The sequence below is a fragment of the Megalobrama amblycephala genome, linkage group LG22 (assembly GCF_018812025.1).
Source record: "Megalobrama amblycephala isolate DHTTF-2021 linkage group LG22, ASM1881202v1, whole genome shotgun sequence".
Classification (NCBI taxonomy): Eukaryota; Metazoa; Chordata; class Actinopteri; order Cypriniformes; family Xenocyprididae; genus Megalobrama; species Megalobrama amblycephala.
The window spans coordinates 20,172,790-20,188,022 of record NC_063065.1 but is presented as its reverse complement, the minus strand read 5'-3'; the positions used below and the strand labels follow the sequence as shown (position 1 = coordinate 20,188,022).

At 43.7% G+C, this 15,233-nt stretch overlaps 2 protein-coding genes across 6 annotated transcripts in view; both read right to left on the bottom strand.

Annotated features, from left to right (window-relative positions):
- The window catches only part of LOC125257434 (sialoadhesin-like), a 103,283-nt gene that overhangs the window by 14,722 nt on the left and 73,328 nt on the right, over nucleotides 1–15,233 (bottom strand). The window lies entirely within an intron of this gene.
- LOC125257433 (B-cell receptor CD22-like) overlaps nucleotides 1,207–15,233 on the bottom strand; it is a 28,015-nt gene continuing 13,988 nt past the window's right edge. The window contains exons 2-8 of one of the 5 annotated variants that reach the window (XM_048173758.1): nucleotides 13,850–14,123; nucleotides 13,633–13,747; nucleotides 4,077–4,394; nucleotides 3,715–3,978; nucleotides 3,479–3,530; nucleotides 2,109–2,160; nucleotides 1,207–1,933 (exon numbers count right to left, since the gene is read on the bottom strand). In XM_048173758.1, the coding sequence (XP_048029715.1) occupies nucleotides 1,772–1,933; nucleotides 2,109–2,160; nucleotides 3,479–3,530; nucleotides 3,715–3,978; nucleotides 4,077–4,347 (801 nt within the window). In that variant the 5' untranslated portion in view covers nucleotides 4,348–4,394; nucleotides 13,633–13,747; nucleotides 13,850–14,123 and the 3' untranslated portion in view covers nucleotides 1,207–1,771. Of the gene's footprint in view, nucleotides 1,934–2,108; nucleotides 2,161–3,478; nucleotides 3,531–3,714; nucleotides 3,979–4,076; nucleotides 4,395–4,806; nucleotides 4,938–5,021; nucleotides 5,575–13,632; nucleotides 13,748–13,849; nucleotides 14,124–15,233 lie in introns of those variants that run through there. The other 4 variants (XM_048173759.1, XM_048173760.1, XM_048173757.1 and 1 more) reach the window with 4 other exon arrangements.

The window sequence follows — 15,233 nt, the reverse complement described above, 5'->3', positions numbered from 1 at the left end:
CAAAAAGTGGAAATAAAATGTGAACAAGTGTTTAATAATATTAAAAGTGTTCATTGAGTAGGGTTGGTGGAAAGTGGAGGGTTTTTTTTCTCCCAATAATGCAGCATCCATTTAATAATTTTAATAAATATAATCACTCTATATGATATTATTGCATCCTGTACAAAAACACTGAGGTACAAATAGTATCTGCCAATACCAGCCTACAGCATCTAAATACTATTTACACTTCTTGCAAAGAACTGATAAGCTACTTTTACATGGTGTCAATAGAATATATCGCTATTTTCACCTAGTATAAATAGCATATCGTGAAAATGCTGCTATTGTCATTTAGTATAAATAGGATGTCTAATAAATTTATGGTCTAATAAATTTAACCTCAATAAAGGTTAGCCTGGGATGAACGCAAATTCCCATGATAAACCTCTGGGATTTTGGAGCACCAAATTGTAACAGTAGTTCAACATAACTATTGCGCTGTTTAATTGATTCCCTGTCTTATTCTGCCCTCTAGTGGGTAATATCGAACATGCTGCTAATCCTGCCCAATAAATACTTTTAATTTTATTAAACACTCGTTAGGCAGGTTATTTGCACTTTTATAACATTGCTTTAATTTCTATTGAAAATAAATGCCTTTTTTGATATGTGAAGTGAAACTAGAGAAGAACGAACTCGGCAAAAGGCGGATTCGAACCGCAGCGATCGCAGTAAAAGCTAGACTGGCGGTCCAATACTTTAACATTGCGCCACTGGGGACGTTATCACAGGAATGTCCTTTATCATACTTGATAGATAATAAAGAGTTATTATGTTGAAATAACGACTTATTATGTCGTTATAACGACTTATTATGTTGAAATAACGAGATATTATGTCGTTATAACGAGATATTATGTCGTTATAACGACTTAATATCTTGAAATAACGAGATATTATGTCGTTATAACGACTTATTATGTTGAAATAACGAGATATTATGTCGTTATAACGACTTAATATCTTGAAATAACGAGATATTATGTCGTTATAACGACTTATTATGTTGAAATAACGAGATATTATGTCGTTATAACGACTTATTATGTTGAAATAACGAGATAACTTTTCGATTTTTTTTTTTTCCTCCCTACCAAGTTTTTTTTTTTTTTTTTTCACCATGCGGTTCAGGGCTTCCGTAAAATTACAATAACAACTGGCTGAAAAAAAATAAAATAGAACAAAGATTTGACTTGAGACTTGACTTGGACCCCTAAAGACTTGAGACTTGACTTGGACTTGACTTGACCTGGTCCTCAAAGACTTGAGACTTGACTTGGACTTGACCGCAGGGACTTGTGAACATCTCTGACACATATTTGTATATGTGGTTTACGGGGACTCTCCAGAGATGTAATGGTTTTTATACTGTACAAACTGTACATTCTATACCCCTACACTACACCTACCCCTAAACCCACCATAGAAAACTGTCTGCATTTTTTTAATTTAAAAAAAAAAAATACAGTTTAGCATGTTTTTTAAGCCATTTGGTTTAAGAGGACACAGGAAGTGTGAAACATGTGACAAACTGAAAGTCCATGAAAATTGAAACTAACAGACTGACACCTCACAAACCATGTATACAAGAACACACACACAAACACACACACATATATAAGCCAAGCCAATAAAGCATGCTACATTTACACAGTTCACTCAAGCCATTTATTCTAAATCAATCCTGGTTCATCTCCATCTCCATCTCCATCTCATCTATCGTCTCTTGTCATGAGCTCTTCACTGTGGTACTTTTGGTTTGGGGAGTGGAGAAGTCAATCTCTCCAGAGTGGACTTTGTCATTCTCATCCTTTGGCATCTCCAGCTCTTCATCTGACACAAAAGCACCATTAGTATAAATGGAGCTGATCTGCACTTGTTTTTCCTGACCCTGAAAGAGCAAACATAATAAAAAAAAAAACATTTACGTGGACCACTGTTCTCGGTTTTTTATTTCTGTACATAATACACCATTATAGTAAACATAAGTTATTGATATCTGTTTTTTGTGATACTTCCTATATGAATGGCAGTAACGTAATCTGCTAAAAGAGTGTAAAACATACCTGATCTGAGACATCAGTTTCCTTAATAGTGATTGCCTTTACTCTTTGCACTCTGTATTAATAGGAAATGAAGAAATCCATAAAATACACAACAAACCACCATATTGTGAACACCAGATTTTATATATGTTTCAAAGTGAAAAGAGATAGGAGAATTAATTTATTCTGAAGTCTGGTTGCTCTATTCCAGTGGTGGACAGTAACGTTACTGTACTTAAGTACATTTTTCAAGTATCTGTACTTTACTTGAGTATTTTTATTTTGAGCAACTTTTACTTTTACTTCACTACATTCCAAAGCATAAAATCGTACTTTTCACTCCTCCACTATACATTTCATAAAACATATCGTTACTCCTTATTTTAAAATGAAGAAATCATCACATTCTCAGAGACGCAAAAGCGGCTTCCGTTTCGTGCATGAACTGATTCTTTTCAGTCATCCTGTTAAATCGGTTCACAGATCACATCAACAATTTTAAAACTAACTTGCCGCTTCAAATAACGGTTGTATTGATTACATCGTTACGGCACTAGGAGGCGACAAGTGACTGTTAAAATGTATTTGACATTGAATGATTCATTCAAAAGATTTGTTCAAAAACATTGATTCATCCAGTAATGAAACAAGTGGAATAGTTATGAGTGAGTCATTAAATCATTCATTCAAACCCATTTTTTTTTTTTATTAATAATTTAAATATTTTTAAATAGATTGTAGCAATTAACATTTTGTCCTCTAGTAAATAATTATACACTGTTTATTTGTCACAGAATCATGGGAGAATCATGAATGTTCTGTTTGAAAGAAACAAACAAAAACAAAAAATCTTGATTCTCATTTTATCCAGAATCATGCAACTCTGACACAAATAAAAATAACACATGCACGTTCATCTTCCCCGCTGCTGTAGCAATTTTACAATGTTATGTATTTAGCCCTATATGTTTTGTCTGTTTTTATATTGCTTGTCAACACACATTACATATTATGTATCTGCATCCACTAATCTTCCATCCATACTGACTAGTGCTGGCTATTTGACAATTCATAATCATTCATAATTATTTTGAGCAATAGGATTATATAAAATATATAAAATAAAAATAAAATAAAATTCTATAAGTGGCCTATATAAAATTCCAAAATAAACATTCATCAATCATCAATACTTTTTTTACTTAAGTAGCCTACATTAAAAATCAAGTACTTTTGTACTTTCACTCAAGTAAAATTGAAAAGGAGCACTAAATATTTTCACTTGAGTAATATTTTATTATACGTATCTGTACTTTTACTCAAGTACTTGATTTGTGTACTTCGTCCACCACTGCTCTATTCCATACAATTCACCATCTAACTGTGCTTACCTGAGGAAAAGTGTTATCAGAAGAAATGTCAACAGAAATGCTGAAACTCCTACTACACAGCCAATGATCAAAGACAGTGATTCGAATGAAGCAGAGGCAGATTGAAAAAATAAAGCAAAATTAGTTGGACAGTAGGCTGAGCAGATAATTTAAAAATAAAATTCAAAAATAAAACTGGAGCTGCCTATGATGATCATCAGATAATTTTTAATATCTGTTCATAGAAATAAACTCACCTGCCACAATCAGCTGGATCTCTTCTGACTTCTGATTACCATGTTCATTCTTTGCTGTGCAGAAGTACCAGCCTCCACTCTTCCTATGTACAGTAAAGGTCAGTTGTTCTCCAAAATCCAGCTGGTTCTCCTGTCCACGTTTGTACCAGGTGTAGTTCATGTTTTTTGATGGATTGGCTTTGCTTTTGCATGTCAAAGTCACATTAGTGCCAACAGAGATTGAAGCAGATGGATCGATGGTGATGCAAGTTTCTTTTGGAGAAACTTTAGGGCAAAAAAAGAAACATGTTTAGATAATCTAGATGTTATAATATTACACATCTGAACATAATAATGCTAAAGAGAAAAACTACTCCAAATACACAGGACTTGTAGCATCATGGTGGTCTCCACAGTTGAGTCATTAGATGTATTTCTTGGATATGTAGCAGTGCAGGAGATGTTCTTTCTATGATCCATGTATGAAGCTTTGAAGGTCATGTGTGAAAACACTGACTGGGTTTTATCAGGTTTCTCCTGTAACTGTGTTGTAATGTTGGCAGATTGAGGGATGTTGGACCAGGATATTGTAGGAGGTTGTTTGGGGCAGGGGGCTTCAGCAGAGCAGCTCAGATTGACTGTTATTTCCTCCATCACTTCTTTCAGATCAGTGGGTTTAAGAATGAGAGGTTGTGGTGAATCTACAGGGCAAAAAAAAAGTACACTGTATAAAACATTAAATTTGAAGAAAACAACAAAAACACAATGGGTCTCATTCACTAAGCATAGATATGCACAAATGTGTGCGTGAAATGTGTGTACAAACAATTTTAAGAACAAATCACAATTCACCAAAAATTTCAGAATAAAATGTATTCTAAATTTATGGAAAAAATATAGGAACAACTGAAAACATCTGCGCAATAACCTTCTACTCTGTAATTCTTATAATCATGTTCAGAAGTTATATTTCAGCCTAACACTGTCATGATCCTGGCCTTTTCTCCTCTTTCTCTGTCTCCCTCTTGTGGTCACACACTCTCACGCACACACTTCCACTTCTCCGCTCATTATCTCTTTCAGCTGGTTCCCCTTTCGTTCCCTTCTCCTCACCTGCCCCTTTTTTCCTCTTGATTGTCTCTGCTTCTTATTCCCTCTTCCTTGCCCTGTCTTGTTGTCGGATTATTCAATGACCTTTCGTGAAGATACGTTTGTTCACCTGTCCTGTCCTGTCCCGTCTGATCCTAGAAGAGTAAAGTCATTTTTTGCTGGGAGTTGTACTGCCATTGGATTGTGTATTATCCAGCTGTGCCTGTTTGCAGAAGTACCTGTTCTGTGCTCGCCCTTGGCTGTTCACCCTGACTGCTGTCTTCATTATTACTGACCGGCTGAATGCATCTCGGGGTCCCTGCCTCTGTCCTCGTGGAAAGTTTGCAGATTTCCTTGGTTCCAGTCGTCTGGCTATTTCGGTTTTGGCTCCGTTTAACGCCAGTTATTTGTGTTCTCGTTTCTCTGTGAGGACTATTTACTTTTTTCATTAAAGACTGTGAACTGCACCCAGCCCTGGTCTACCATCATTCGCACTTAACAAACACGACTACAATTATATTGAAGTAGCCATATTGCATTAATTGTATTATACAAACCCGATTCCAAAAAAGTTGGGACACTGTACAAATTGTGAATAAAAACTGAATGCAATGATGTGGAAGTTTCAAATTTCAATATTTTATTCAGAATACAACATTGATGGCATATCAAATGTTTAAACTGAGAAAATATATCATTTTGAGGGAAAAATAAGGTGATATTAAATTTCATGGCATCAATACATCTCAACAAAGTTGGGACAAGGCCATGTGTGGCATCCCCTCTTCTTTTTATAACAGTCTGCAAACGTCTGGGGACTGAGGAGACAAGTTGCTCAAGTTTAGGAATAGGAATGCTGTCCCATTCTTGTCTAATACAGGCTTCTAGTTGCTCAACTGTCTTAGGTCTTCTTTGTCGCATCTTCCTCTTTATGATGCACCAAATGTTTTCTATTGGTGAAAGATCTGGACTGCAGGCTGTCCATTTCAGTACCCGGATCCTTCTTCTACGCAGCCATGATGTTGTAATTGATGCAGTATGTGGTCTGGCATTGTCATGTTGGAAAATGCAAGGTCTTCCCTGAAAGAGACAACGTCTGGATGGGAGCATATGTTGTTCTAGAACTTGGATATACCTTTCAGCATTGATGGTGCCTTTCCAGATGTGTAAGCTGCCCATGCCACACGCACTCATGCAACCCCATACCATCAGAGATGCAGGCTTCTGAACTGAGCGCTGATAACAACTTGGGTTGTTCTTGTCCTCTTAAGTCCAGATGACATGTCCCAGTTTTCCAAAAAGAACTTCAAACTTTGATTCGTCTGACCACAGAACAGTTTTCCACTTTGCCACTGTCACGGTTGAAGATCCGCAGTCTCGTTCTGTGGTCTGTGTTTATGTTGTGCTGTCACGTTAATTGTTTCATGTGGGCGTCGCCGCTGATTGCCAATCAGCGGCAGCTGTGTTCAATCTGGACTGCCTATTTATTCCCTTGTCTTTCGTCTCGTGTTTGTCAGATCGTTGTTGGAGTTCCCTGTTCTGTTTCCTGGTTTCCTCGTGTGTGCTTCCGTTTGGAGTTGTTTCGTCGTGTCTTCACTCTGGATTACTGTTTCATCGTTGGATTCTTCACTTCTCATTCACTCCCACGGACTTCACCACGATCATCTCACCGCGGCCCACCAAGGTCCCTGTGTCGCCGCTCTCCTGCTGTCTGTGTGTTTGGCATCTGACTTTCTGGCGTGAAGCTCGAATAAATGAGATATTTTGACTTGCACTTGCATCCCTCTTTATTTCCCGTGACAGAACGATCTGACCAACAACATGGATGCAGCAAGTTCAGCAGCATTAACGGAGTTTATCAACCACAGCATTGCACGGATGGATCAACAGCAGGAGAGCATTTCCTCTACCGGACGCGTCGTGCAGGCATTGGTGACACAGGTGTCCGAGCTCTCCCAACAGCTACAAGAACTTCGAGGTCCCGCTGCGCCGCCCACACCGCCCGTTCCCCCACCACAACCCCCACAAGGACATCAACCTGAACCACGCTTACCTACACCTCAGACATATGCCGGTGAGCCGAGTTTTTGCAGAGCCTTTCTGAACAAGTGTTCACTGTATTTTTCTCTACAGCCACGCACCTTCGAAAGGGAGGAGTCCAAGGTGGCGTTTGTTTTAACCTTGCTCACCGGGCAGGCAGCTTTGTGGGGAACGGCGGTGTGGGAGAATCAAGATCCTTGCTGTTCCTCGTTCCAGACACTCGCCGCCGAAATGAAGAGAGTGTTTGACCGTGCGGTCACAGGAAAGGACGCAGCCCGACGTTTGACGGGACTCAAGCAAGGAGATCGCACGGTGGCAGATTATTCCATCGAGTTCCGAACACTGGCGGCGGAGTGCAACTGGAACGAGGAGGCGCAGTGGGACGTCTTCCTGCATGGGTTGGCCGACCGTGTACAAAAGGAGATCTACGTTTTGGATTTACCTCAGAGTCTTAATGGACTGATTGATCTTGCACTACGGGTGGATGCCCGTATCAACCGTCTGGAGAATCTTCCTCGTTCCGACTTCGCATCCCGGGGTGCAGAGGCTCGAGGAGTCAACAACAGAGACACGGTCGGCCCCGCTTTCGATCCGGAACCCATGCAGGTGAGGAGAGCTCGGCTTTCCCGGGAGGAGAGAGAGCGGCGGAGATCCCAAGGACTGTGCATTTACTGTGGAGGGGCTGGGCACTTCTTGAACAACTGCCCGGTAAAAGATCGAGCTCGGTAGTAACGTTGAGGCTACTATCGGGTGGGATCTCCGCTGAAAAGTCCTCACCATCCACTCTTCTCCCGGTTAGACTGAGTTGGGCCACACACACGCTCACCTGTCACGCTCTACTGGATTCGGGGGCTGAAGGTAATTTCATGGACACACAGTTTGCACATCGCTTTCAGTTACCCATCATTCCTCTCACGAAACAGATTTCCGTCAACGCTCTCAATGGCCAGGATCTACCCAACATAACACTCACCACCACATCCATTACCCTCATCACTTCTGGCAATCATACTGAGTCTATTCCATTCCTTCTCATGGATTCACCCCTGGCCCCCATTGTTCTCGGACACCCCTGGCTCACACAACACAACCCCAAGGTGGACTGGCGTCAGCACACTGTCTTGGAATGGAGCACTCAGTGTCATAAGTCTTGTCTTGTGTCTGCTTGTTCTTCTGTGTCTGCTTCTGTGTTACAGGAAAAGGCTGCGGATCTGTCAAACGTGCCCGCGGAGTATCTAGACCTGAAGGAAGTGTTCAGTAAGTCCCGAGCTGCTTCTCTTCCTCCGCATCGTCCCTATGACTGTGCTATAGATTTAGTTCCCGGTAAGTCTCCGCCTAAAGGCAAGTTGTACTCTCTGTCCGTTCCCGAGAGGGAGGCCATGGAGAAATATATTTCTGATTCTCTAGCAGCTAAGTTCATTCGCCCTTCCTCTTCTCCGGCGGGGGCGGGGTTCTTTTTTGTTGGAAAGAAGGATGGTTCCTTGCGACCTTGCATTGATTACCGGGGGTTGAATAACATCACGGTAAAGAATACTTATCCTTTGCCGTTGATGTCTTCAGCCTTCGAGAGGTTGCAAGGAGCGTCCGTCTTCACGAAATTGGATTTAAGGAATGCTTATCATTTGGTCCGCATTAGGGAGGGGGATGAATGGAAGACCGCTGTGGCGAGGGGGGCGTGGTTCAGCGAGGTCTGCAACCGGAGAGAATAGCGGGAGACGCGTGGTAAGTGAGTGGGTTGAATACAAATCACGAACACCTGTTTCTCATTCCAGTGATTGGCGCGGAGACAGGATAAAACGCCGTGAGAAGCAGGAGTGTGTGAGAGAGAGGGGAACTGCTGACTGAGTCGTGTCGAGTTACCTGGAGTGAAGCCCTTGTGGATTGTGTATACCAAACCTGGAGTGAAGCCCTTTGTGGATGGTATATACCGAACCTGGAGTGAAGCCCGTTGTGGATTGTTTATTTTCATTGTTGTGCGCTGCACAGTCTTTCTGTTGAACTTTGTTGAAAGTTAATAAAAGTCTCAGTCAGCAGTTGCTCGTCGACCCTGTCCTCTTCCTTCCCCCACTACGAACTTAACTGTGTTACACTGGTGCCAAAACCCGGGAAGGAAGACGGGAGCACGTCGCCATGCAAGCATCGTCCTCCACCCCATTTGCGGACATCATCGCGTCCCTCGTGGTCCTGCACCGCGAACAACAACAGGCCCTGCTGGAGCTACGAAGCGACCAAGAGCGCTGTTTTCAAGCCATCTTACAGACCCAGCAGGAGGACCGCGAGGCGTTCCGGAGCTGGATTGACCGGGAGGTTCCCCGGCAGCCCATCGAACAGCCAGCTGTGCCTGTCCACCTGCCCCTCAACAAGATGGGCCCACTAGACGACCCAGAAGTGTTCCTTGAGCTCTTCGAAAGATCCGCCGAAGCGTGTTCATGGCCGCGGGACCAGTGGTCTATGAGGCTGGTCCCGCTCCTCTCAGGAGAAGCGCAGGTGGCGGCACAGCAGCTCCCAGTCCAGAACCTCCTGGTCTATGACGACCTACGGCGGGCCATCATCCAGCGGGTCGGTCGGACCCCGGAGCAGCACCAACAGCGCTTCCGCTCCCTCGACCTGGGTGAGTCCGGCCGGCCCTTTATGATGGCCCAACAGCTCCGGGACTCGTGCCGCAAATGGTTGCTGGCTGAGGGAAGCGACGTGGACCTGGTCATCGATCGCGTGGTGCTGGAGCAGTTCATCACTCAGCTCCCGAAAAAAACTGCCGAGTGGGTCCAGTGCCACCGCCCCACGTCGCTGGACTCAGCCATCCAATTGGCGGAGGACCACATGGTGGCGTGCCAAGGGGTCGGCGAGCCCCTTCCAGCAGTTCCCCTCTCTCTCACACACTCCTGCTTCTCACGGCGTTTTATCCTGTCTCCGCGCCAATCACTGGAATGAGAAACAGGTGTTCGTGATTTGTATTCAACCCACTCACTTACCACGCGTCTCCCGCTATTCTCTCCGGTTGCAGACCTCGCTGAACCACGCCCCCCCTCGCCACAACCGCTTTTAACACCCCTAGGGGGCACTTTGAATACTTGGTCATGCCCTTCGGGCTTTCCAACTCTCCGGCGGTCTTCCAGGCACTCGTCAATGACGTGTTGAGAGACATGGTGGACCAGTTCATATATGTCTACCTGGACGACATATTGATTTTCTCCTCGTCTCTCCAGGAACATGTTCAACACGTCCGACGAGTGCTTCAGCGGCTGCTAGAGAATGGGCTTTTTGTCAAGGCGGAGAAATGCGATTTTCATGCACAGTCTGTTTCTTTCCTAGGGTACATCGTCTCGTCTGAGGGAATTCGCATGGATCCTGACAAGGTTAAGGCTGTGGTGGATTGGCCAAGCCCGGATTCCCGTAAGGCCCTACAGAGGTTTCTGGGCTTTGCTAATTTTTACCGGCGGTTCATTCGCAACTTCAGCCAACTAGCCGCGCCTCTGACAGCCTTGACCTCCCCCAGAACGGCGTTCAGGTGGTCCGATGCAGCTGAGGCTGCATTCGCCAAACTGAAAGGCCGCTTTGTTTCGGCTCCCATCCTCATTGCCCCTGATCCTTCACGTCAGTTTGTGGTGGAGGTCGATGCGTCAGAGGTGGGGGTAGGTGCAGTTCTATCCCAGCGATCTCCTTCAGACGACAAGATCCACCCCTGCGCGTTTTTTTCTCATCGTTTATCTCCAGCCGAACGCAATTATGACATTGGTAACAGAGAGTTGCTGGCAGTCAAGTTAGCGTTGGAAGAATGGCGTCATTGGTTGGAGGGTTCGGGGGTACCTTTCATTGTTTGGACTGACCATAAGAACTTAGAGTATATCAGAACGGCTAAAAGACTAAACTCCAGGCAAGCTCGGTGGGCACTTTTTTTCGGACGTTTTGATTTTTCTCTCTCGTACCGCCCGGGTTCTAAAAACATCAAACCCGATTCTCTTTCTCGTATTTTTGATCCTTCCGAACGCCCGTCTACTCCCGAGTGTATTCTTCCTGAGACATTAGTGGTCTCCACTCTGACATGGGAGGTCGAATCGAAGGTCAAGTCGGCCTTAGAAGGGGTAACGCCTCCGCCCGGATGCCCACCGAACCATTTATTTGTGCCGGAGAGGTTAAGGTCCAGTGTTATCAAGTGGGGGCATTGTTCCAACGTAGCCTGTCATCCAGGGGTTAATCGCACCAGTTTTTTGGTCAAGCAACGATTCTGGTGGCCTGCCATGGCTCGTGACATTCGCAGTTTTGTTTTGGCTTGCGCGATTTGTGCCACTGGTAAGACCTCCAATCGTCCCCCAGATGGGTTGCTCCAACCGCTGTCTGTCCCTTCGAGACCCTGGTCCCACATTGCGCTAGATTTTGTCACCGCCCTCCCACCCTCCCAGGGGAACACGGTTGTTTTGACCGTGGTGGACCGGTTCTCGAAGGCGGCACATTTCATCCCTTTACCTAAATTACCCTCTGCTAAGGAGACAGCGGTAACTGTCGTTGATCACGTCTTTCGGTTACATGGCCTCCCGATGGATGTGGTCTCCGACAGGGGGCCCCAATTTGTGTCCAAATTTTGGCAAGAGTTTTGTAAGTTGCTGGGGGCGACTGTTAGTCTTTCTTCTGGGTTCCATCCCCAGTCCAATGGTCAAACCGAGAGAGCTAACCAAGATTTGGAAAGAATGTTGCGATGTTTGGTTTCCAAGAATCCTTCCTCCTGGAGCCAGCAACTCTCTATGATTGAGTACGCACATAATTCGTTACCAGTGTCTTCCACGGGCCTCTCACCGTTTGAATGTAGTTTAGGTTACCAGCCACCTATCTTTCCCAGTCTGGAATCCGAAGTCGCGGTCCCCTCCGCTCACGCCTTCGTCCAGAGGTGTCACCGCACTTGGACGAGAGCCCGTGAGACTCTTCTCCAAGTGGGGGCGCGCACCAAGGCTAAGACTGATCGCCACCGGTCGAAGCCTCCCGTATACGTCGTGGGTCAAAAAGTGTGGCTTTCTACCAAGAACATTCCTCTCCGTTCCGTCTCCAATAAACTTGCTCCCAAATTCATTGGCACGTTTCCTGTCACCAAGATCATTAGTCCGGTGGCAGTCCGACTCAAACTTCCTCCAGCGTACAGGAGAATTCATCCCACCTTCCATGTGTCTAAAATCAAACCTGTGTTTCATTCACACATTAATCCGCCTACCCCGGTTCCTCCACCGCCGCGTCTCGTAGACGGGGAACCCACCTATTCGGTTAATCGCATTCTGGACTCGAGAAGGAGGGGACGCGGATTTCAGTACTTGGTGGACTGGGAAGGTTACGGTCCAGAGGAGAGAAGTTGGGTTCCTGCGAGGGACATCCTGGATCACTCCCTTATCGATGATTACAATCGGCAGGTAGGTGCTCCTGGGAACGCCGAGAGGCGTTCCTAGGAGGGGGGGTACTGTCACGGTTGAAGATCCGCAGTCTCGTTCTGTGGTCTGTGTTTATGTTGTGCTGTCACGTTAATTGTTTCATGTGGGCGTCGCCGCTGATTGCCGATCAGCGGCAGCTGTGTTCAATCTGGACTGCCTATTTATTCCCTTGTCTTTCGTCTCGTGTTTGTCAGATCGTTGTTGGAGTTCCCTGTTCTGTTTCCTGGTTTCCTCGTGTGTGCTTCCGTTTGGAGTTGTTTCGTCGTGTCTTCACTCTGGATTACTGTTTCATCGTTGGATTCTTCACTTCTCATTCACTCCCACGGACTTCACCACGATCATCTCACCGCGGCCCACCAAGGTCCCTGTGTCGCCGCTCTCCTGCTGTCTGTGTGTTTGGCATCTGACTTTCTGGCGTGAAGCTCGAATAAATGAGATATTTTGACTTGCACTTGCATCCCTCTTCATTTCCCGTGACAGCCACAGTCCATTTTAAATGAGCCTTGGCCCAGAGAAAACGCCTGCGCTTCTGGATCATGTTTAGATATGGCTTCTTTTTTGACCTATAGAGTTTTAGCTGGCAACGGAGAATGGCACGGTGGATTGTGTTCACCGACAATGTTTTCTGGAAGTATTCCTGAGCCCATGTTGTGATTTCCATTACACTAGCATTCCTGTATGTGATGCAGTGCCGTCTAAGGACCCGAAGATCATGGGCATCCAGTATGGTTTTCCGGCATTGACCCTTATGCACAGAGATTGTTCCAGATTCTCTGAATCTTTGGATGATATTATGCACTTTAGATGATGATAACTTCAAACTCTTTGCAATTTTTCTCTGAGAAACTCCTTTCTGATATTGCTCCACTATTTTTCGCTGCAGCATTGGGGGAATTGGTGATCCTCTGCCCATCTTGACTTCTGAGAGACACTGTCACTCTGAGAGGCTCTTTTTATACCCAATCATGTTGCCAATTGACCTAATAAGTTGCAAATTGGACCTCCAACTGTTCCTTATATGTACATTTAACTTTTCCGGCCTCTTATTGCTAACTGTCCCAACTTTTTTGGAATGTGTAGCTCTCATGAAATCCAAAATGAGCCAATATTTGGCATGACATTTCAAAATGTCTCACTTTCAACATCTGATATGTTATCTATATTCTATTGTGAATAAAATATAAGTTTATGAGATTTGTAAATTATTGCAGAGTAGAGTGTCCCAACTTTTTTGGAATCGGGTTTGTATAATCCATATATAAAATTATATAATAAAACTATCTAATAATACAATTTGATTTCATCTTAAAAACATTCCATCATATACAGATAAACAGTAAGAAAAGCTGTGTTACATGTTCAGCTGCAAGGTTTCTCTGAATATCACAGATTTACGCACGTGTACAGCTGGCTAATGACAGATCTGTAATCTGGGTCTGTAGAAAGGGTGTTTATTGTGAGAACTGGTGAGAATGGCACACTTGGTATTGCTTGAGGATTTGGCGGGAGCACATCTGCAGAGAGTTTGACAAGAGTGATGAAAGGCTGTAAGGAAAGATTGTGCAGAAAGCCCTTATATGGAGATTATTTGGGAGTGTTTTATGCAAATGACTAACCTTGTGCATGCAGGCACTCTGTTACAATACAGAGATTTACAGAGGGTCGGAGACTGAAGGTAACAGATAATGGTTGTTTATTGACACACAGCAGAGTTTACAGTGCAGCAGGTGAGTAAATGAATGATGTTGGAGTGAATGATGAGTGATAGAAGTGATACTGTCCTTTGTGATTTGTAGGCATGATGATCCTGGATGATGATGGTGAGACGAGACGCTGGAGACTGAAGACACTCACACACAGAATTGGAACACAGAAGGAGACTTGGAAACACTGGAGACAGGTAAGTATAATAACAGAGTCATTGATGTAAGCATGGAGGTACGTCCTAATGCAAACGAGACTGGACAGTGACTGAGTGAGTGTGAGTGTCTTTTATGTGGTGACTGATGAGCATGCTGATTGAGTGCAGGTGTGTGTGATCAGTACTTTGGTGATGGAGTGCGCTGTGATTGGACGGTGTTGGAGCCTGGCGTGTCTGTGACACACTCATTTAGAATACTCCAAATTCACTAACATTAGAATGAGATTATGATCAAACTCATGTGAATTAGAAGGAGATTTTTTCTGTGAGAAGTTCTCCTGTGCATACAAATATGAAAAAAATCAATCAAATAATCAATAATCAATTATTAGTGACTGAGACCCAGTGTCTTTCTGCATGATACATCATTACTCCAGTAGGTCGCAAAAAGTTATGGACTTCATAATTGAATCATTGAATCATTCACTCAACCGATTCTATAAAAAACTCTGATTCACTCAGGTAATGACACTACTGTTATCAGTAGAGCTGCTTATATCTGAATTTAACTATATAATCCTCCAGTTTCACAGACGAGGCTTAAGCTAGTCCCAGACTAAAATGCATATGTGAGATGTTTTAACTGAAAGCAACTTGTACTGACATATCTTAAAATATGTCAGTGCCATTGTTTTGTCTCAAGATGCACACAAGTAATGTTTTCTTCTACAAAAAGCTACTTAAATATCCTAATTGAACTAAGGCCTAATCCTTGCTTAGGCTAAGCGCTGTCTGTGAAACCGGGCCATAGAATGAACTTCACAGAAACTGAAATTTTCATTAACTTACAATGCACTTCACATAACTGAACCAACACTGACTTTACTGGAGCTGAATAATGACACTATTGTTTTGCTACAGATGCTTTACATTTTTGAAGTTTGCATAATTGATTCCATTACTTTCCTGTTTAAGACTGTGAATCTACTTTGAAACAATCTCTAATGTACAAAGTGCTATAAAAATAAAGGTGACATTCAGTAATAAAAAAGAAGCTGTTTTTATGATGGAGTCACTGAACTGTTCACTCAACCATTTTGCTCAAATACACTGACTACAAAATACACAGGAACAAAATA